The sequence below is a fragment of the Astatotilapia calliptera genome, chromosome 7 (assembly GCF_964374335.1).
Source record: "Astatotilapia calliptera chromosome 7, fAstCal68.1, whole genome shotgun sequence".
Classification (NCBI taxonomy): domain Eukaryota; kingdom Metazoa; phylum Chordata; class Actinopteri; order Cichliformes; family Cichlidae; genus Astatotilapia; species Astatotilapia calliptera.
The window spans coordinates 6,594,966-6,618,532 of record NC_137428.1 but is presented as its reverse complement, the minus strand read 5'-3'; the positions used below and the strand labels follow the sequence as shown (position 1 = coordinate 6,618,532).

At 38.6% G+C, this 23,567-nt stretch overlaps 2 protein-coding genes across 3 annotated transcripts; both read right to left on the bottom strand.

The window, feature by feature from the left end:
• Window positions 1-1,537: 1,537 nt before the first annotated feature.
• On the bottom strand, window positions 1,538-12,442 carry LOC113027242 (putative E3 ubiquitin-protein ligase HERC3). 2 transcript variants are annotated; one of them, XM_080304098.1, is made up of 23 exons: window positions 12,204-12,442; window positions 11,996-12,116; window positions 11,795-11,871; window positions 11,446-11,667; window positions 11,195-11,286; window positions 10,501-10,631; window positions 10,175-10,299; window positions 9,427-9,485; window positions 9,181-9,299; window positions 9,010-9,069; window positions 8,811-8,916; window positions 8,499-8,700; window positions 7,864-8,012; window positions 7,640-7,747; window positions 7,412-7,510; window positions 6,823-6,990; window positions 6,586-6,726; window positions 6,302-6,471; window positions 6,043-6,106; window positions 5,883-5,953; window positions 5,603-5,786; window positions 3,254-3,356; window positions 1,538-2,322 (listed from the first exon to the last, which is right to left on the bottom strand). In XM_080304098.1, exons 1-23 carry the CDS (start codon window positions 12,418-12,420, stop codon window positions 2,114-2,116), a joined length of 2,997 nt encoding a protein of 998 aa, XP_080160224.1. In that variant the 5' UTR covers window positions 12,421-12,442; the 3' UTR covers window positions 1,538-2,113. The 2 variants fall into 2 exon arrangements, with proteins under 2 accessions (XP_080160224.1, XP_080160225.1); XM_080304099.1 differs by having other exon boundaries at window positions 8,499-8,697.
• A 1,469-nt stretch (window positions 12,443-13,911) lies between these two features.
• LOC113027241 (putative E3 ubiquitin-protein ligase HERC4) lies at window positions 13,912-23,469 on the bottom strand. Its single transcript, XM_026176861.2, has 23 exons — window positions 22,886-23,469; window positions 22,669-22,789; window positions 21,923-21,999; window positions 20,873-21,094; window positions 20,684-20,775; window positions 20,199-20,329; window positions 19,506-19,630; window positions 19,348-19,421; window positions 19,151-19,266; window positions 18,965-19,024; window positions 18,697-18,802; window positions 18,295-18,490; window positions 18,033-18,181; window positions 17,805-17,921; window positions 17,511-17,609; window positions 17,244-17,414; window positions 17,016-17,156; window positions 16,682-16,848; window positions 16,511-16,577; window positions 16,344-16,414; window positions 15,305-15,488; window positions 15,074-15,176; window positions 13,912-14,766 (listed from the first exon to the last, which is right to left on the bottom strand). Exons 1-23 carry the CDS (start codon window positions 23,109-23,111, stop codon window positions 14,549-14,551), a joined length of 3,033 nt encoding a protein of 1,010 aa, XP_026032646.2. The 5' UTR covers window positions 23,112-23,469; the 3' UTR covers window positions 13,912-14,548.
• Between the last annotated feature and the right edge of the window lie 98 nt (window positions 23,470-23,567).

The following is a 23,567-nucleotide window of genomic DNA, read 5'->3' as shown; positions in this document are numbered from 1 at the left end:
ACATGTAACAATTCAATTATTTCTAATAATAAAAAAGTGTGAAACTGACGTTAGACTTGTGTTTGGAAATGAACCACCCCATGTTGTGTAGCTTTGTGGATTTTATACTTACTGGATACATACTTATTTATTATATAGGCTGTACAGTACATAAAATGAAAAAATTGCATGTTTTATGTAACTGAAATGTTTAATCAGGTAGATTAAAGAAAATAAGAATGTTACAAAGTATATTTATATGAAACGTGTACACTTACTGCGTTTGATGTATTTTAATGATATAATGTAACACATGCAACAGGAAAAAAGCCAAACTCTGTGAGGTTTTTTTTATGTGTTCATTTTTGTGCACAACATCTGAAATCAGTCTGTCAATTCAGGCATTAGTGCTCAACCATCTCAGCTGTTGGTCAAATGCTTTTTCCATCAAACTCAGGTCATAAAACCCCAATATTTTACTTTATTAAATCCCTGTGATTCGTTGCTTTGTTGTGACTCTTTGGACATACTGAAGAATGAGATTCGCACTTATTGTTTTACACGTTAACATGAAATACAGTCCTTATAAAGGAAAGCTTTCTTCTTGTTTTTAGTCACTTCATCAAAGACCTCCCAAAACATCTGTATGGTGAGGTGGTCTGCGCTTTATTCACCTTCATAATGTGTGTTCTAATCATAGTGAAAGAGACTGTTAGATATACCAAAGATAACTCATTCACAATAATGGGATGTGATAAAAGAATTGCAGACAAATTACATCTTTGTGTCACTAACAGCTGTTTATCTGTTTCAGCTTTTCCCAGTCACTGAAGTCTTTGCCCACCATCACTTCTTGCAGCTCCTTTGGCCTGAAGAGTTTCACCAAATCCCGCTCACACACCAGGAAGAAGCCTCTCTTGAACTCCTGAAACACATTCTCCCCTGATGTGTTGAAGGCATGATTCACGTAGGCATCCACAAACTCCTTCCTGTTTGGAAGATAAAAGTAGTGATTTACATCCACACTTTGGTCAAATCATGAACTGTTCTGTTCCATTTTGTTTAAAGAGTGGTCGCTTTATATCTCTGCCACTGATATTTTACTGTGGTTACTTGTCCCATGGTAATTCATTGTGTAGAAACCTGAAAATTTGTGGTGTGCTTCAAGGATATGCATTCGACCTCTTTCTGTTAGATGCTTCACATTGGCCACAAACGAGTTTATGTAATAAAGCTTTGTTTCTTTGTAGATGATATGCGGTTATATATTTCTGTAAACTGACTTTACAGATCAGCTGCATTTGTAGGCTGATCTAGAGTTATTAGATTAGATTAGATCATAATAAGTGATGACTTGTTATTATCTATAGCATCTGTCTGGCTGGAAGAAACTATGCTTGCTTTTTTAACATATACTATGAAAAACATTTTTTTTTCAAATATATGTCCCAGCTTTCATCACTTGTGACTCTATTGTACTACTGTACTCTTTCTTCTTCAAATCGTGTTAAGGAAACCTCAGATTGCAGTAATTAGGGATTTACTGACACCAGGTAAGCAATGTTTAGTGTAAAATACACTTTTTTATTGTTCCAACAAATAACCAATGTTACATATGTTAAAGATTTATTATTGGAAATAATTCAACCCCACCAGAATTAAACAAAACACAAAGAATAAAGTGATAAATAATACAGAAGTGCTCTATTGGATTGTATTACATAGTCAGATGTTTATAGCAATATAGTAGTTATAAAGCAATACATTCTCCTGTTCATGTTTGTCTGAGCATAAAAATTAGATTTGATTCATAAGAATTATAATGCAGCAGTAACTTAAATTATTGGATAAATTATGACATATTAAGAAAAGTCAGATAATTCTAAAGTGCCGTATGATGCTGATGCTGTTACACAGCAGTCTTATGTAGGGATGTTGAATTTTTTGAAAAAGATACATGTTACAAAGTCAAGTTGTGCATTTTCTATAGTGTAATATTAATGTAATACAGTGTAAATTATCCTGAGGTACCACAGGAAAAAAAAGATGAGTTCCCAGAGTAAAAATAAATCTCATCCCTCCTCCTCAGCTCAGACACAGTGCACGCTCCTTTAGAGCTGCATACGATCCACCATCACAGTGTGAAATCTGTATCTGCTAGCAGGGCCTCTGTCAGTCTGTCTCGCATGATCTCCTTAGTTGAGTAAAAAGGCAGATACAGATTAGAGTGACATGTCTCTGACTCAGGGAAGTGCTGATCACAGGTGCCACTCTGAAACTGCACCTTCATCTTGACCTGGTCGATGCCAAGAATAGGAGCTCTCCTGTAACCAGTCAGGAACCCTGATGAACAACAATGGAAAGAAAATATAATTTTACTTAATTAATGATAGTTAGACAGCTATCAATGTCAGTATATTGTGAAAAAGCTCATCAATATCCAAAAAATTCTATAGGAAGATAGCACTGCTCATCATTTTTGGTCATTTGGTTGGCTCACCTAAGCTAGCTTATACTAAAAATGTTATCTCATTAAGCAAATAATTAACAACGTTTTAGTAAATTTGAAAACTTTTACATACATCTTATCATCATCACATCACAGGAAAAAGTATTTTTGCATATTTGTCACATTTATGTGTAAAAAGTAAATACAAAACACAATTGTTAATTTATCATTTCATTCATTAAGGGAAAAATTATTCAAGCCTAGCTGGCCCTATGTGAAAAAGCAATTGACCTCTAAATGTATTAACTGGTGGAAGCATCCTGGCAGCAAGAACTGCAGTCAAGTGTTTGTGATAACTGGTAATGAATCTTTACATAGCTTTGGGAGGAATTTCGGCCCACTTTCCTTAGCATACGTTTTTGTACTTTGAACAAGCATAATAAAAACAGAATCAGGGCCCAGTGCAAAAACACATGGCTTTTTTAAAAGGCTTAACCAGGCTATGAAGAATCTTTCATTTGACTGAAATATTGTTATTAAGGTATATTCGTCAGATCTGCAATAAGCCGGGTACTGACCTATTCAAATTATAGTAAGAGAGTCACTACGTTGTCATTATACTTAAAATCATCTGTCAGAATTTGAGGTGTTGTGTCTCTTTTGCATTTGATGACTAACTCAAACATAAAGCAGCTTTACAGTATATTAATCAGAACAATGCTGCTCTCTAATATATCTTGGTAAAGTGCAGAAAAATCTAATGTTTTATATGATACAGTGTGATTTCAGTAACATATCATAATGGAGGCTTCAGCAAGTACTTACGAAGGAAATCTTTCCTCTGCTCTTCAGTTAGTTCATCAAATACCTCCCAAAACATCTGTATGGTGGGGTGGCGGTCATGATATTTCCAACCATAACTTGTGTTCTGAAAACAGTGAAAATGACTGTTATAATAGAGTTTTTAAAGTCAGGCATATATACACTATGTTGCCAAAAGTATTCCCTAACCCAGGGGTCAGCAACCTTTAAGACCCAAAGAGCCATTTGGACCCGGGTTCAACGTAAAAGAAAACACTGGGAGCCGCAAATACTTTTTGACATCTACAATGAAGATAATATATATTGTTTTTTACCTTTATGCTTTGTGTGAAAAACTAAGGTGTGTTGCTTATGAAATCCATGAAGTGCTACAGAGAAAGTTACATTTTATTAATGTAATTAACACATTTTGAACTCTTAAAGAAACATAACAAAAGGAAAGACACCCAGCTGAACTAAAATGATCCATGTAGCAAACAAAAACTGTGAGCCGCCACCCTTATATCGCCTTTGGGCTTTTGGAGCCTTGACCTCACTTTTAAAAAATAATTGGAAAAAAAGCACTATGCTGCTAAAAAAAGAAAAATAGATATTTGCAAAATTCTGCCTAAATATGTATTTTACCTGGTTAATGTGTGTGGCGGGGCGTGGTCTGCAGGGGAGGCGGACGCACCTGAGCGCCACCCGCAATCACACCTCGCCGCCTTAACGTCTGTGCCATCTATGCTGTTGTGTTGTTGTTGCTATGTGTTGGGCTGTGAGCTGAAAAGCTACAGCCGGCTGTATGCGTACAGCAACCGTGTGTGAAAAGTGGTCAATAAAGAGATGCTGAAAAGCACGTTCATGGAGACATCGTCGGGTCTGCCATGGTATGTTTACAATGGGACTTCTGCTCCTGAACCTCTGCGCACAGCGTCTGCAAATCGGGGCTGTACGAAGTCACTTTCATCTTCACGCAGGACTGTAAGCTGTCATCTGTGAGGCGTGAGCGGCGTTTGTTTTTAACATAGTTCACGGTGGAGAACAGCTGCCGACATAATGTGGATCCGAAGATCCATAATTGGCCTACCTGGGGTTGAAAGTCTCGATAAATGCACGGCGTTTCGGCGGGTACACCGGCTTCCGCGAGTGTGGCGCTTATTTTGAGCGATGAAAAAATAATAAAATATAATTTTATTTTTATATTTCAATATCACAATAATCTTCCAATGTAGAACTACAAGTTGAAAAAAGAACTAACATAAATAAAATACACTTCAGTTAAATACTTTTAATTTATTTTCCCAAGCCACGCAGAGCCGCACTATACGGACTAAAGAGCCGCAGGTTGCCGACCCCTGCTCTAATCCATCCAAATCATTGAAATTGAAATTTCCTCGCTATTAAATATTCCATAGTCAGCTGTTAGTGATATTAAAACAAAGTGGAAGTAATTGGAAATGACAGCTAGTCAACTGATGCTAAGGCTCATAGTGCACTTAAGTCACCAATGTCTGCAGTCTGCTATTGTTACAGATGTCCAAACTTCATTGGTTTCCATGGCTGAGCAGCTGCATCCCAGCCTTACATTGGCAAACACAATGCAAAGCGTCAGATGGAGTGATTTAAGCATCTCAACACTGGACTCTAAAGCAGTGGAGATGTGTTTACTGGAGTGACGAATCACACTTCTCTGACTGGCAATCCGATGGATGTGTCAGGGTTTGGTGGTTGCCAGAAGTACTTGTCTGACTGCACTGTGCCAAGTGTAAAGTGTGGTGGAGGGGCGGTTTTGTTGTGGGGCTGTTTATCAGGAGTTGGGTTCGCCCCCTTAGTGCAGATGAAAGGAACTCTTAATGCTTCAGCATATCAAGACAATTTCATGCTTCCAGTTTGGGGATGGCCACTTTCTGTTCCAACATGGCTGGGCACCAGTGCACAATACAAGGTCCATAAAGACATGGAAGAGCGAGTTTGGTGTAGAAGAACTGGACTAGCCTGCACAGAGTCCTGACCTCACCCTGATAGAACATATTTGGGATGAATTAGAGCAGCAACTATGAGCCAGGCCTTCTCCTCCAACATCAGTGTCTGACACCACAAATGCACTTCTGGAAGAATAGTCAAAAAATTCACATAAACACACCTAAACCTTGTGGAAAGCTTTCCCAGAAGAGTTGAAGCAGTTATAGCTGCGAAGGGTGGGCTGACTATTGTATTATACTATCATACAAAAGTCTGGATTAAGACTGAGATGTGACTCAAGTTCATATTTGTGTTAAAGCAGCCGACTGAATGCTTTTGGCAGTACACAGTTATTGTGCTACAGGACAGCGGTGAAACTACAGCCTGTGTCTGTTTGGCTGAATGTACCTGTTTGAACTTTTCCCAGTCATACACGTCCTGGCCGACCAGCACTCCCTGCAGCTCCTCTGGTCGAAACAGCCTCACCAAATCCTGCTCACACACCAGGAAGAAGCCTCGCTTGAACTCCTGGAACAGACTCTCCACTGATGTGTTGAAGGCATGATTCACATAGGCCTCCACAAACTCCTTCCTGTTTAGGAGGGAAAATGTTAAATTAGCAAATATTTCACAGAGACAAAGGTGCTGCAGATGAACCTCACAAACACTTCATGTTTTATATGCTTACTTATTTTGACTTGTCAGTGGCTTTCCAGGAGTTTGAGGATCCAGGTCAACATATGTTCCATCCCAGATTATCTGTAAATTAGTTATAAATCAGATGAGTTTAGCTGCAAAACCTGAGAATGAGACAGATTACTGATCATCTTCTATAGTAAAACACATACCCAAAAGTCCATGTAGAGATTATCCAGAACATCATCTTCATAGTTTAAGATGGTCTGCAGACTCCTTTAAAGAAATTAAAACAAAAAGTTGTATCAAAAGAAGTTCAACTATGTACATTTTACAGCAGCCACAAGTTACTGTAACTTTTGACACACCACAACTTAAAATACATCCATCCATACATTTTCTTCTGCTTGTCCAGGGCCAGGCTGTGGGACCAGCAGCAGCATGTGTTACTGAAATGAAATGGATACTTACCGTCCTACAGTCGGGCTGAACTCCTTCATATCCTCCAGTGTCGGCTCTAAACCGAGTAGCTTCTTGAACAGAACCAGTGGGAATGGTAAGTGTATGATACACTGGTTGTACAAGGCCAAGCCACACAGTAGTCCAAACAGGAAGAAGTTTCTCTTGCTCTCCTCTGTTGCCTGCATTAATAAAAATTCACTTTGGTTTATTTTTGGTTCATTATTGCTTATCGTTTAAATTTTAATCTTTTAACCAATTTTATACAGTTGGTGGGTTCAGTTTTAAAGTCTTACATTGGAGGGAAACCATGCCAGGGTTTTGGAGTCATTGAGCATGAACATCCCAGATTCTTCTGACACCATTTTAAGAAACAGGTGGTGAAAAAGGTCTCGTTTGTAGACATCTTTGATGTTTGGATCCTCATCAAAATGGACCTGAGAAATATAAATATTAGAGATGCTTCTGGAAAGAACAGTTGCAGAAGAATGGCTATGCATTAATCATCAGGTGAAAATCAATCAAATATTCACCACAAGTGGCTTCTTGAAGTCGCTGTGAGGAGCAGCTGCCAGCTCTCTGAAGGTGCTTTCGAAAAGTGATGCGCGCTGCAGGTGCAGTTTAAAAAATTTGGGTTTTGACTGGGAAATCCATCCGTATTGAAAATCAAAAACCATCTGTGGAGGCGCCTGCTGTTCATTCTGCAAGACAAAACAAAGTATCATGATTTTAAAATAAATTCTCTATTTAAATCCAATTGTGATGTATATAAGGCAGCTGGTGAACCAAGTGAGCTAGACTGGCTCTTGCTTCTGTTCTGAGGTTCTGAAACTGACGCCTGCCTGAACTGTGAGTGAAAAGAGTGCTGAGAGAACTAAAACAAATAAAACAACAAAATGTTGGAATCTTCTGCAGCACTGAGGGCAGCTGCTGATTCATGATTGTATTCTGTTAGTTTATTTTCTGTTGTGACTCCTTTGTTTTTTATAGATGGTTGTTTTGTCTGTTATATAAAACTGCTGAATAGTGTAGCTTTAAAGTGCGATCACTAATACACACTAACGCAGACTGGAAAATTACAAATTCTGCTATTGTTTTCCTGTAACAGGGTGGTGAAGTTACCTGAGTGAATGCAGAATTCATGTCAAAAACCAGCTTCTTTGATTTCAGATCCATCACAAATGGGTACTTGCAAAGAATCACAGGCAGATCATCTGCATTCTGGAAAAACAAAGAAACAACCCACATAAACAGTTAGTGAGCTTAACAGTGTGTTAACATGAATGAGTCATTTGGTGGGTTGACTGCCATCTTAGCAGGTTCAACGTACTTGTTGTCAGCTGACCTCACCTTGAGTTTTGACTTTGTTCGCCAACGTTTGAGATCCTCCTTTAGAAACATCTGGCTAAGCTCGAGGCAAAAAGTTGTTTCTGGGATTTTCTTGTTTATCTCATTGGTCTTAAAACAAGAAGTGGTAGTATTTGTTATACTGGCTGTGTGAAAATCCAACTTTTTTTGTTGAAAAGCTGAGCAGTAATACATTTAATTAAATTTTGATAATTTGTGATACTGACATAGTACATATGCTGGAGGATTAGCAGTACGTTTCTGGCTTGAGCGTCGCAAGAAACAGACTTAAAGATTGGAATCCACGAGAGGGCCGTCTTCCACACCTGAACATATCTGATCATGTCGGAGGGTGACAGTGAGGACCACCATTCCCCTGAGGATGACAAAGTTACAGTCAGCTCTTCACTGGCTGATATCATGGATTAAGAAGTCTAGAGTGTTCATTAGAATAAAAAGCTATCATTTAATACATTGATGCATTTAAACAGTATATACTAATCCAATAAATACACTTTTAATAGACGTGCTGAAGATTTTAAAGTTGTTAAAGTCTGCCTAAATATATGCCTGAACAACAGACTTTAAAATTGCTTTAAAAACAATTAAATTACATTAAATAATAATTGAGTTGTGACATAATTATGAGCTCTGAATCGCAAAGCTTCAGCAAGGTTTTGGACTAATTCCTCAGATTTGTTAAATTAGTTGTTAGTTTAGTGTTTTTTGCATAGGTGAGATTGTGTTATGGGAAATGCATTAACTGCTTTGAGAACTGTTGGAGTTGGATAGAATGATGTTGATGTGAGAACTGCACTAAAGTCGGGACAGCCAGTAAGCAAAATAGTAGGTGTCACCGTACCTAAAATCTGGACGCTTTCATTGGGGAGTCGTTGCATGGTAGCAGCGACTGCATCAGCAAGCCTTTTGCTTTGTTGCCATCTGCATTTCTGTATGCATGCATGCAGAAGTTCATTGAGAAGCAGGAAGATCCTCAATCCTTCCACTCCCACAGGGTTCATATCAACAGATGGAAGCAGCTGCAGAACAGCAGTCTCAGCCTGCTGATGCAACTTGTTATTAATTAAAGGTTTAATTAAAGTCCACTTCTTACTTTTTTAGTTAACTGCTCATCAGGTTACAAACGTGTGTTAGTCACATTCCAGTTCAATACCTCTGCAAAAACAACATCTTGCATCACCAGCTTCTCAAAACTTTGCCGTGCAAGTGACAAGTCCAAACCGGAGTACGTTGGTGAAGTTTGGAAATGTTTATCTTTGCTGACATGAAGAAAATGACAAATGTGTATCTTCAAATGTTAAATTCAACAGATATAAAGAAGTCATGATCATGCTCATAAATGGTGTTCTTACCTCCTGTCAAGAAAGCTTTGATTCATACAGGATGGAGATGTGAGCATCCTGTGAATTTCCCTGCGAAGAGTTCATGAGGTTAGTCAGTAACACTAAGACTACAGTGTACATGCTGTGCAGCAAACCAGTTACATACAACAACAATAACAGCTGCTTTTGTGTTAGACTTACTCTTTTAGATTTTTCCACAGCTTTGGATTATATGCAGAGACCCATTTGTCAATCATGTTATCAATAGAGTGTTCTGTCACCTTGTTCTTTGTGCCACTGCCTGACTCGTGATCAGCGCCCTGTGAAAGAAGCAAAGGTTCATGTTTGGTTTAGACACATGACCTCACAAGTAGATATAACTGGTAAAGCCATGTTTACATCCTCCCACAGGTATCCTTACTGCACTGTATGCATTTGTGCTGGTACCTCATTAGGCGTGCGTGTTGCAAATGAAGTGTTTCCTCCTGCATAGATGTTAGAAATGTCTAGAATAAAAACAGATGAGAAATTATCTACCTAAGAGTCAACTGTACTGTATGGGATGGTTTTTCAGTTCCAGAAAGAAATATAAGATATAGCGACTTGCTCTTACAGTGGGCTTAATTTGTGACATTTAGTCAATAAACCTTTTTGTTGTTAACTGTGGTTAACTTGGTTATTTGGATCAAATTCAGGTCCAGTTTTATTTGCTTAAATTTTTTTTTCATCAGCACTTTAAAAACATACAGCAGAAAACCTAAAACCTGCCGTGAGTTCATGACATTTATTTTTTGGATTATTTTAAGTTTTCCAGTATTTGATGCGTGGCCAAACATTTTGTCTATGATTATATTCAAGCCCTTATAGTCAGAATTACAAATTATTTTAAACTAAGGCTTTACCCAATTATCTGTTGGGCTATTGGCTCATCCGTGTTACACCTGCAGCAAGTGCAAAGCCCAACAGTGCAGCTCCTCACTGGTTTCAGAAGACTCAGTACCTCTGAGTAGCACTTTTTATTGTTGCATAGTGAATATATGTGTGTGTGTCTTTGTCAGGTTTATAACCTCTATCTATACAGTTGGATGTGACACACCTTAATTATTACTCTAACAATAAAATTATTTAATTGTTACTGTTAGTTTTGTGTAATTGTAAATTGAATCGACTCTTCTGTTCAGATAAATGTATTTACCATGTGGCAGTTGCACAGGTAGTGGCACTGATGCCTGAGTCTCTTCTCCACGTCCCAGCTGCCCTTGTTCATTACACCCAAACGAGTACACCTTCTTGGATTCTGTCAGTACCAGTGTGTGGTAGCTGATTGAGAAAAGAGTGCATGAAAAGGAAAGTCCACAATGTAAAACATGCTTTTTCAAAGGTTTTAAACATCTGTGTTGTTGGTGGACCTCAGTATGATCACTCTGAAGATATAAGACAGAAGTTGAAGTTTCCTGTTTGCTCAGCAGTAAACGCTTTTCTTTTTCAATTATTTATGATATAATAATAATTAAATGTTACCTTCCACATGCAACCTTTGTGACCTTTGCCCCCCAGAGCTCTGCAACAAGCCGAGGACGCTGTTCATTTTGTAACGAGTTGTGGCCAAGCTGTCCATATTGACCAGAGCCAAATGTAAACACTGCACCGTCCTGAGAACCAGACAACAGTTCATATTAATTTTTTCCATGTACATATAGTTATCTCAGGAGTTTGTGGAAAAGCAATTAGAAGCCAAAGAATAAGAAACAAAAAGGCGCTTTCATAATTAATGCAAAATGATCAATGATGGCATGAAAGTACTGGAATTTCTTTCAAATTAAAAAACAGACAAATAAAATAAACCTCAATATAAATAACTGGAGTCAACTTTAAACAAAAAAAAATAAAAAAGAACACAGATTGAGTGTATATCAAATATCATGCATTCATCTATTATTTCCTCCTGTAAAGCAACCTTCAAATTAAAGCGTAAAGTAATTTGAAAGATGCGCAAAGAAAACAAAAAACAAAGATTATGGAAATAAACATGGAAACAACGACAAAGACCACAACTGAAATACTGAGTTCAACACTTCACACAACAAAATACATCTTCTGACATCTATCAATGTTTTAATCACAGCTCATTTAAATCATAGTCAGCATTTAATTGTTTCTCTGCTTGTTCTGGTGGTACAATTTTATGTGAGCCTGTTAACTGTTGTTGACTCACCTTTGTCAGAGCAGCAGTGTGGTCCTTCCCACAGGAAATGGAAACAGTTTTCTTCATGTTTAGGTAATGAACCGGAGTCGGTGTATGTCTGTCTACGAGAAAAACAAAATACTGAATATTGCATGTATATTTTGATACCTGCACCTTGAGTACATATACATCAGATTCCTTCTGGGAACCACACTTCAGTGCAATATTGACAGATATTGACAGATACTGAGAGTGAGAGATTTAAACTTTCGTTGTAGTACCTTGTGTGTCACCCAGTCCAAGCTGTCCACAGTCATTTCTGCCCCAGCTAAACACTCCTCCAGAGACAGAGAGGGCGAAGCTCTGCTCTCCACCTGCAGCGACCTGGACCACTGGGATCGCTGACAAAGATCTGACATGCTGGGGTGAATTCACGTATTGCTCGTTTGTGCCCAGACCCAGCTGCCCCCTGGAGTCCTGGCCCCAAGTATACAACTGACCATCTGTGAGGAAAATCAACATAATACTTTTCTATCATATTAAACCCCTAAATCCACTAAACCTGTGAAAAGGATTAGTTTTCATTCAGGTTCACAAGCCTTTTCTTGCTTACTACATACTTCACGCTACCTTTTGTCAAAACGACTGTATGCTGGCTCCCACAAGTCACCTGAGACACCTGTTTGTTGCGCAGTGCTTCTGGTGTGCTGACAGAACACATGCAAGAAGTGATCAAACTCTTCTGTGCTTACAACGGCAGGTTATTGTGAATTCAACTGGAAATTGAAGGACGATCCCTTAAAAGCTGAAGCTGCAAATCTTTGACCTCACCTGGGACTGAAAGGAGGGCGAGCTTGATCCACACAAAAAACGATGCCGCTTTCAGACAGAATCCTCACCACATCTTCACCACAACTCACAGCCTCAATCTTCTCTTCGCATTTCACAATCTCTGCAGATTTACACACAGAGCAGGTCATAGTGGATCAACACAGGCAGAGAAGTGAAATTGAGACAGAGACATAAAGCTGATACTCACTCTGTTTCCCTCTCACTCTTCCCTCATCTTGGCTCTCAACTGTGTGAATGATGTAAACATCCCCATTTCTTTTAATGAAGGCAAGCAGTCTGTGACCTGCTGAAAGATCTGTGACTTGAAAGCTGAGGTTTAAAGAGCGTACTCCATCAGCAGGTGAAATATTTGAGGGTCTTTTCAAGCGAAAGCCCTGCTGCCAGTCCTCTCCCCATGAAAACATGATGCTAAAATGACTGTGCAGTACAAGCAGCTGCTTTTTATGACTCAGGTGGAAGTATGAAACGAAACCTGACTGGTTTATTGAGCAAAGTCAGCTGTGAGAAAACAAAACTTACAAACAATAAAAACACCACACCTAGTGAGTCACTGGCACGTGGTTTATTACCTTAGCTGGAAAACCAACAACGAAACTGGAGTTGACGTGTGCAGATTTTGCATGACAGCAACATATTTACCTATACTGAGCAAGTCATTCGCATGAGTCACGAAGTTACTCTGCATTTGGTGTTTTCTGAAGGAGGTGTGGCTTTTACCCTAAATAACAAGAAAATGCGTGAGGATGTTAAATGTTAAGTATACCAGGTGTGCAAGATATCATTTATCCTTATCCTTATTTTCTGTCATACATACCATCACAATGATGGATGCTCATATTTAACATGACCTAAGATTCAGACAATGGTGTCATTATACGTACAAGTAATCGGTGTGAGCTAAAAGCTTGTAAGTACTTTGTTCCAGACTGTTTCTTTAAACTCTTGGCTCTGTATGATGTCAGTGAGACCAGGTATTCCAAATATTATCATCTTGGTGTCACGATCCTGGGTCTTATGACCCAGTGTTTTGAGTTTAGTTTATTTGGATGTTTATATGATTAAGCTCATGAGTTTTTCTAGTTCTTTGTTATTAGATTCCCCTTGTGTGTTCCAACCCCTGTTAAGTCTCCCTTGCCCTTCATGTGTTTCATGTCTGTTATGTTGTCAAGTTCATGTAGTCATGTCTGCGTTTCATTATGTTTCCTATTTTATTTTCTAAGAGGTTCTGTGTTTTGTTTTACTCTTTCCCTGTGGCGTTGTTATGTCCACGTTGTGTCTACTGTGCCTTTCTGTCCCATGTTTCAGGTCCCTATGTTCTGTCTTCTCAGTTGCTGTTAAGTTTGCATGTCTAGAGTTCAGTCAGTGTGTTTCCTGTTTTACTTTGAAGGTCCATGTCTCATGTGAGTGTTTCTAGTTTTGCTTCCCTTGTCTCGTCCAGTCTGATTACTCCCAGCTGTGCTCTCCTTCTGTGTCTCATTCCCTCGTTATCCCTCTGTGTATTTAAGCCCTGTGTTTCTCTTTGTCAGTGTTGTGGTCTCGCGCATAGCTGTGTGAGTTGCCATGTGTTTTCACGTATGAGTTAGTTGCAGTTTCCCCCAGTTTAGTTTGTTCTTTGTTTCCTTCCCAAGCCTGCAATAAAGCAGTGTTTTGAGTTCACTTTTGTGTCTGTGAGTTTTGCGTTTGGGTCCTTCTCTTGCCTGCACACAGCCGAAACATGACACTTTGGCACACAGCTGTGGCTGAGGATGGAGACTCCACCCACCTATTGTTCAAATCTTTTGTTTGTGGAAGCAGCCAAACAGAGCGATCCTGGTTTAAAGGGAAGGGGTTGGATTATTCTGAAGCAAGAATAACAATATTGAGAAGGAAATGAGCAAAGTGGGTCACTTTTCAGGTAACTCCAAGTAAAACTTTAATAGTAAATCCACATCTGGAACACAGAACAGTGTAGTTTATGTTGAAAACTAACATTCTTTTTTACATAATGCAAAGTTTTTCATAAAATGTTGCAAATCTTTACTTACATATGTTAACATTGGCAACACTGGCAACATTGTATAAGTGTGGCTGATTATGATTTAGAGAGTGCAGTTTATTTGTGTATTTTCTGAGCTGTAACATTTAGGGGAAAAAACTATGAAATACTGACAGACTTTCTCCAAATTTTATAATCTAATATTACCTATTTACACTTAATAAAAATATACACACAAGCATAGATCCCAACTCATCATCATAAATTTTTTATGTTCCAGAAACTAAACTAACAGGCAGAACACACAGCCCGAGAATGGACGAGATCATGACGCTGCACAGAGGGAGACACAAACAATATATACACACCCAAGAAGGAGGCAAAGATCTCAACCTCAGACTATTAAATAAATCCAAACCAAAAGTCCAAAACGCTGGGTAGAAGACGCAGGATCATGACAGTAACAGTAAGTATGTTTCAGTAACTGCAAATGCTAGACTTGATCAACAATTACTTTTTACTGTTCAATACAGTAAAAAACTGGCGTATAATACTGATCACTTATGGATCCTCTTATTGTTGCTCAGGGCCTCTGTGAGTTTGGTTTGCATGATCTCCTTAGTTGAGTAGAACGGCAGCTCCAAGGTCGAGAAGCACGTGTGTGTCTCAGGATAGTACTGGTCATAGGAGACGTCCTCGACTTCTTTAACTTTGACTTGCATCTTGATTTTGTCCATACCGAGAATAGGCACCCGGTCAAATCCTGTCACAAACCCTAGAAGAGGAAAAAAGCAGAAATCGATGAATGTCGTGAGTTTTTGTTTACTTTTCTGCATGTTGGGGTGCTTTATCCACAGCCTCAGCTGCTGTGCAACTGATGTTTCCTACCACATGTTCACTGCATCGATTAGCAAATGTCAAAACATTCCTGAGTGATCAAAACTTTAGTAGTCACTGTGATGAAGCAATGTTGCAAATTTACAATGGTAAATTCCTGCTAATAAAGCAGATTAGTAACGTAACTTCCATTTACATGTTAAAATTTAACTAGCTTTTATGATCAAATCAAATCAAATACTTACAAAGGAAAGCTTTCTTCTGGTTCTCAGTCAGTTCATCAAAAACCTCCCAAAACATCTGTATGGTGGGATGGCCTGCGCTGTATTCACCTTCATAATGTGTGTTCTAATCATAGTGAAAGAGACTGTTAGATATATTGAAAATAATTCATTCAAACTGTAATCAAAGCATGCACAAGGATGTGATAAAAAAAATTGCAGACAAATTACATCTTTGTGTCACTAACGATTTACCTGTTTCAGCTTTTCCCAGTCACTGAAGTCTTTGCCCACCATCACTTCTTGCAGCTCCTTTGGCCTGAAGAGTTTCACCAAATCCCGCTCACACACCAGGAAGAAGCCTCTCTTGAACTCCTGAAACACATTCTCCACTGATGTGTTGAAGGCATGATTCACGTAGGCATCCACAAACTCCTTCCTGTTTGGAAGATAAAAGTAGTGATTAAAAGAAACACATCCACGCTTTGGTCAAATCATGAACTGTTCTGTTCCTTTTTGTTTAAAGAGTGGTCGCTTTATATCTCTGCCATGGTCATTTCCCATTAATTGCTTAAATTACTTGCCTATAAACAGGCAAACTGAGGGTGGTGTATCGCACTGGACCTTGTTACCTTTTCTAACCTTAGTAGTAAAAATAAGGAAATTGGTTGGTTGATTATGTCCTTGTTGTAACTATGCTTCTTGGCAAATAAACTTAGACTATTGGAAAGCCTGATTATTCACCCTCAAATTGTGTCACATTTGCAAGGAAAATGCATTTGTGGGTTGAGCAGCAGAGTTGAGCATGTGACTTTCATCCATGACAAACTTTCCAGATCATCTCTGCTAATGCCAAACAGCTTATTCTGCTATTGGCTCTTGTCTGGTGTTATTTGTTGGATTGATTGGATCATTTGCTGGCATACACCCAACACATCACACTGTTTCCACCAAAACCTAGTTTTATCCGCACTTTGACCCTGTGATCATACAGTAAAATTTTGTGGTGGTGTCTTCTTGATTCACCTGTCTCTGGCTGTTTGGCTTTGGCAGAGAAGATCTGGCATGTTTAAATGGGCGCCACGCACAAATGTGCACAAAAATGACCCAATTTTAGTGGAAAAAAACATTCCAATTCTTTCCAAGAAGTGCTGTTACAACAAAGAAATTATTTACTAAATATAAATATTCTTTTATGTTATGACTTTTTGTTATGTGTAGCTTCTCTCTGGCAGGATAATTCATAGTTTGCTTTTCAAAAACATGTTATAAAAAACACTTTAATTGTCCTCACTTATTTTGACTTGTCACCAATTTTTCCGAATTTTCTGGATCAAGATCGACATCTTTCCCATCCCAGTTGATCTGTTGGAAAAAAAAAGATTTTACTGCTTTAAGAATTGCGTATCCCAAGACCATTTTGAAAACTGTTTTGATTTAAGTTGTGTGGAAAACCCCTACCGAAAAATACATGTCCAGGTTTTCCAAGTCATCATCTTGGTAGTCCTCCAGAATGTACTGCAGACTCCTGTAAACATAATATAGTTTAGGATCATTTGTATAACCAATCAACACCTAAAACTACAAATTTGTGTGAAGTAAATATAACTGTTATTAAATTTTCTGCCTTACTCTCCAACACTTGGGTTGAATTCTATCAAATCCTCCAGTGAAGGCCTTACACCGAGCAGCTTCTTGAACAGCACCAGTGGGAAGGGTAAGTAGATGATGCACTGGTTGTACAAGGCCAATCCACACAGAACTCCGAACAGGAAGAAACGCTGGTCTTCCTGAGTTGCCTGGTGTCAACGGTGAGGACAAATTTAAATCAAAAGTTAGTTGTCAAAGACTGTATTGATGACTATCATCTGTACTAAACTATTGTTAGTTATATTGTATTATAATCAGTTAAAAGAATCAGAAAATTCTGAGTCTAATCTTATTTCCAATCAATAGGAAGGCTTACTTTTGAGGAGAACCATGCCATTGTTTCAGAGTCATTGAACATGAACATCCCAGATTCAGCTGAGACCAAGTCATGAAAGACTTCATAAAAAAAGTCTTTCTTGTAGACCTCATCCATCACACGATTTCCATCAAAGAAAACCTACAAGACACAGGGGCAAAAAAAGTTTAGATCAAAACTGCATGAATGCACGAGTTTTTAATGTTATCTGTGCCTTGCTGTGTTTACCACGAGTGGCCTCTTGTAGTCTCTGGGATTCGTATCAGCCAGTTTTTCAATAGTGTCCTCCAAAACTGACGCTCGCCTTAGCTTCACTACGAACAGAAAGTCTTCCAAAACTGAGGGATAGCAACCGAATGTCCCCCAAAAACTAAAAAAGACTTTTGTCACTTCTGTAAGCTGAAATAAAGTGAATGATGTCAGTTTTACTCTTTCTCAAAGAGAGAGAAATATTCTGTGTCACATAAACACCAGTTTTTGGAAGGTTTTTTTTACCTTGGCATGGTAAGCATTCATGTCAAACACTGTTTTCTTTGATTGCAGATCCATCACAATTGGGAACTTGCACAGGATGAGAGGCTCAGCATGTGAATACTGAAAGGGAAAAACCCATAGAGGTCTTTAAGGTTTGATTGCGCATAAAAACCCCCATAAATTTCTTCATGTTGTTTATTTGAACACTGGGTATTGACTAAAAAGTGACCGAACCAAAGATGAGAAGAATGGAATAACAAAGTATGACACAGTAGATTACACACAGACACACTACTTTAGACCAGAACATTTTACCTTTCGTTGTGACTGTAAAAGCCAATGTTGCAAATCCTCCAAAAGGAAATCTTCATCAGCTGACACACAAAAATCGCTTTCTGGTATCCTTCGAGTTTCTGCAACCCTTCTGTTTGCCTAACAACAGAACATCTCATTATCTATTTATCATCATTTAAAAGGCAGAGAAAGGGTTGCATTTCACTTTAGGAATGAGTGAAATGACTGTTTTAGGATATTTATACTAACATTGTACATATATTGGAGGACTAGCAGCAGATTTCTGACTCCAGAGTTGCGAGGTACAGGTTTAAAGGACAGGATCTCTGATAGGGCCTGCTTCCACACCTTAACATATCGCACCATGGTGGAAGGTGACAGCGAGGACCACCAGTCACCTGAAGAAAAACAGAGAAAAGATAAAAAGGACATGCCATGAAACTTTGAGCACTTTCTCACCTTCCAGATTAAAAAGAGTATTGTGATATCATGTAGACAGCTGTGACAGTACCTATGATCTTAAGACTTTCATTCGACAACCTTGTTACTGCACCAGCTACCGCCTCAGCGAGCTTTATGCTCTGTTGCCGTGTGTGTTTCAGCACTGCATGCAGAAGCTCATTGAGAAGAAGGTAGATTCTCAACCCCTCAACTCCAACTGGTTTCTGGTCGAGGGAAGGAAGCAGGCGTAGCACAGCAGCCTCGATCTGTTAGTTTGGCAAGGATTGCAAGAATCGATCAGCAGCAGTTAGGTCCAGGTACTGTTACATGTGTATTACGTTAGGCAGTAGAACGGGGAATTCATACATTATGGAGAGATGCTGATTCCTCAAATTATTAGTAGGATATTTATAAAATAACAAGCAAACAAGAAGACCTTTTGCTACAGATTGCATGTATTCTAGCAACATACCTCTGCCCAAACATTGTCCTTTGTTAACAGGTTCTTGAAAGCAAGCCGTGCATGTTTTAGGTTCAAGCCGTGGTACTTCAGTGAAGTTTGATAATGTTTATCACCGCTAAGAAGACAATGAACAAAGTCCACATATAAGTATGGCACTTATCCATAAGCAAACATTTACCAGCTAAAACAATATTTCAGTTCTTTCAATCCTGAAACACCAGATCTCCCACCTTTGAAATGAGAAAAAGAATGTTGTGCACAGAAACTGTGTATTTACCTTTGTTGAAGGAAACTTTTATTCAGACAGGATGCAGAGGAAAACGCCCCGTAGATTTCCCTGTGAAGATTTAATATTTTCATCCGATTGCAGAAAAAAATGTTTTCAAAGAAATAATTTGAATGACAGAAACCATACAACACCAGGCAAACCAACAAGCTGTGACTGCCAGTGCATCATACTTACTGTTTAATCTTTTTCCATGACTTTAAATCACATTCAGAGATCCATTTGTCAACCATGTTATCAAGACAGTGTTGTGATGCAAAGCCACAGTCTGTGTTTGAACCCTCGTCAATGTCCTGTGAAGGAAAGTAGTGACTGTTTACATATTCACACATATTCGCACCTCCTCCCATCACTTAATGTGTTAGTGTCAGTACCTCATCAGACGAGCATGTTGCAAATGAACAGTTTTCTCCTGCAAAGATGTTTCTGATTTTGGGCCCATTGGTGCCTTAAATGATAAGTAAACACGTCACTTCTTTCATAGATAAATTAATTGCATCCTCAATTTGTTTATTATCAGAGGTGTAGTTACCCTGTGGCAGTCGAACAGGCAGCGGCACAGATGGATTACTCTCCTCTCGATGTCCCAGCTGCCCTTGATCCTCACAACCAAAGGAGTAGACCCTCTTGGATTCAGTCAGCACTAAAGTGTGATTCCTGTGTAGATGATAATATACTAAATATTTAGACCTCAAACCCACACATACACTTTACTAACTGCTTTACTTTAAGCATTTTTATTTAAGATGCTTGATGTTGTCTCTGATATCTGTTAGTCTCTTCAGTGATAATATAATAACTTAAGGTGTTTTATATTAGCATGCTCATGAAACTGTATAACCAGTGATCTTTAAATTAATCTATTTTTTTTAACTCTATATAAAAACATTCTTCTAAGAGAATAGTGATACATTTAAAATGTATAATTGCTTCACATGGATGTAAAAGCTGAAAAAAATAAACAAAGAAACATTCCTTGTTAAAGGATGAGACTGATTCTGCAGGATCAGATCTCGGGTCAGGATGCATCTTGTTCAGATTAGGTCAGAACAGTCAGTGAAATGTCCTAGCTTTGTTTGTTTTTTTTCTTACTCTATATAAAATAATAAAATAATAATTCCTGGGATACATTTAAAACTTTAACCTCTGTATCTTTGATGTGAAAGCTGAAAAATATTCAAAGTAACCTGAATATTTCATGAATTAAACAGTATGTGTGTTGTACCTTCCACATGTAATCTTGGTGACCTTTGCCCCCCAGAGCTCCGCAACAAGTCGAGGACGCAGTTCGTTGCGTAGTGAGTTGTGACCGAGCTGTCCGTGTTGACCGGAGCCAAATGTAAACACTGCCCCATGCTGAGGAGCCAAACACACAACCACAGTGTAAAGTCCCACAGCCATTTACTTTTACATGACAACTGTTTTAATGTGTTTGCAAAAAATAAAGAATTAAGTTGCTTTTAAAATTTGTGTCCCAGTGGTAAGTACGGCATCAAAATCAAACTCCACAGAGCTTTTCATTCTCTTTCAGCTTTCTTTTTTCATGTTTAGAACTTGTAACTTCTATAGGAAGATGTTTTTGAGACAACATTCAAAATCCTTTTTTTTTTGCATTCCTTGAATAATTTCATTTTTTTTGTTTAAATCCACACTCTTTACAATAATATATTAGTAAGAAAGGAGAGCATCAAAATGCTCCAGTTGTCTAACCTTTGTCAAAATGGCCGTGTGGTCCTGTCCACAGGAAATGCGCTGAGCTTTCTTCATATTCAAACACTGAACAGGAGCTGGTGTGTGTCTGTCTATAAGGAAAAGGATTGTCAGTGTTATTATGTTACCACATTATAATGCTCATTAACATACAATAAAGTTAGGACATTTATTGTAAAGCCACAGTACCTTTTGTGTCTCCCAGCCCGAGCTGTCCACAGTCATTTCTCCCCCAGCTGAAAACACCTCCAGAGACAGAGAGGGCGAAACTCTGGTCTCCTCCTGCAGCGACCTGGATCAGGGGGATCGCTGACAGTGATGGCACATGTTGAGGTGATCTGCAGACAGACTTTCTCGTACCCAGACCCAGCTGGCCCCTGCAGTCCTGACCCCACGTATACAGCTGACCATCTGTGGGAGAATCAGCATGTCTCTGTGAAACACTCTCACTCCTGATATCTTCAACTTTTACTCAGAGTTTATGTTTAATGTCATGACCAAATGGAAATAAAATTTCCAATTCAGATTTCATATATAAATGCTTGTATGCACAAAAGATAATGCGTACCTGATGGAGAAAGTGAGACTGAAGTTTAAAATTCACCCGTCCTTCTAGGCTTTAAATGATTAGATCTTATTTTGAGTGCACCAATAAACTGCTTTAACCTGCCCACAGTAGCTAAACACACAGTGGCAAAATATTGTTTGTTCCTACATCTAAAATACTCTAATTACTCATTAGATAGATCGATACCTTTATTTGGTTGTTTACAATTGTACCATGCATGTGTTTTATAATTATACAATTTAAAATATGTGGAGGAATGTATATCTATATAGACATGTATACAAAGACAAATAACATGAACTACACGACAGATGTTGTTAAACTACAACCTTAGGGTCCGTACAATTATGAAGTGCAAGTTGGATAGACTGATTCAGGGTCTCTTAATTATTTTAGCTTGTTTAAATAACAACCTAAGATGAGATGGCTGCTGCTCCCTGACCCTGGTTCTGCTGGAGGTTTTTTCCTGTTAGAAGGGAGTTTTTCCTTCCCACCATCACCAAGTGCTTCCTCAGAGGGGTTCTTTGACTGTTGGGATTTCTCTCTATTATTGTAACGTCTTTACCGTCAAACATAAAGTGCCTTGACGTGACTGTTGTTGTGATATGGTGCTATATAAATAAAACTGAATTGAACTAAAAATCTTTAGCGCTTGCAAAATTCTACTGTACCTTTGGTCAGTGCAACTGAGTGCTGACTCCCACAAGCAACCTGAGAAACCTGCTTGTTAGAAAAAGCTTCCAGTGGCCTGAAAGAGAAAGAGCAGAAGAAGAGAACAGAGCTGAAACAGCCATTTATGACCGCTAACTATGAACCCAAATAAACATGAATCACACTGTATACACTCCTAGGACTACGATGGAGTATTAGGACCACATTAAGAAAAAGAAATTGTGTCAATTTTGAAAATAAAGTTGACACACCCACCCAGCACATCACCCGGGTAACCACAGGAGGGCGGCACAGGACAAAAAAAAAAAGCCAAACCAGACTGAAAATCATCACATATTCCAGGGCTGGAATACATATATACTGTTTATACTGTATCTAATTATTAGAAACTATTTAATATACGATTTTTACATTTTTTGCCTTCTGACCAGATGCAGCTGGTCACACACTGTGTTTATGTAAGGAAAAAATGTCTTGTAACTTAAACCGATTCTGTAACTCATCTACAAAAAGCATTTTGTAAAAGGTAGACTATAGCAGCACTGGCAGTTTGTCTTGAAACAGCTGTCATCTCCACATTATAACACATTTTCGACTTTTTTAAATAATATTTTTTTCTTAACGTGATACTAATACTCCTTCTCACAGGACCAATAATAATAATAATAATAATAATAATAATAATAATAATAATAATAATAATAATAATAATAATAATAAATGTTTGCACATCTGTATCTGTTACCTGGGAGTGAAAGGTGGGTGTCTGGTGTCCACACAGAGAACTTTGCCGCTCACAGACAGCAGTGCGACCACATCATCGCCACAACTCACAGCCTCTATCTTCTCTTTGTGTTTCACAAACTCTGCAGATTCACAAGCCACAAACACAGCAGGTGTGAGTGGACACAGTTCGGTTAAATGTAGCAGAGAGTGAACTTGTTAGTGACACCGATACTCACTCTGCCTGCCTCTCGCTCTTCTCCCATCCTCGTTCTCGTTTGTGCGGATAATGAACGCGTTTCCATTACTTTTAACGAAAGCCAGCACGTTTCGACCTGCCGACAGATCCGCGATGTGATGGCTGATGTTTAAGTAATGAACTCCATCATCAGTGGTCGTGCTGTCGGTACCGGAGCCGTCTTTCACGTAAAACCCGCGCTGACAGTCCTCTCCCCAGGAAAACATGTTGTCGTGTGTTTAGGGGCAACAGCTGATCCTCACTGTGTCACTCTGCAGTCTGTCAGCCAGAAACGAAACTTAAACTTAAGCATGCCGCTGCACAGCATCCGGAAAGGAAACAATAACACGAGTCAGCTGATCTGTTAAAGTAACGAAACGAAAGTAAAACTGATAAGAGATAATCATAATAACAATAACAAGGAGAGGTCAATTGTGTAGCTTTTCATTTGGTTTCGTTTCACACGCAGGAAGTGGACAAAAATGCATGTTTGTATTGTACAATGTGGGAAATGTTGATACTGCGTTTAGCTGGTATCAACTTTTTATGTAACAAACCTTAAAAAAAAGAGAAAAAACCAACTACTGTATAAATTTAAAGGCTTGGCAAAAATCATGAAGGAGAGGTTTCTAAAAATAACATGATTTATTGATGCATGCAATTGAGATAGAGGTATTTGGCTC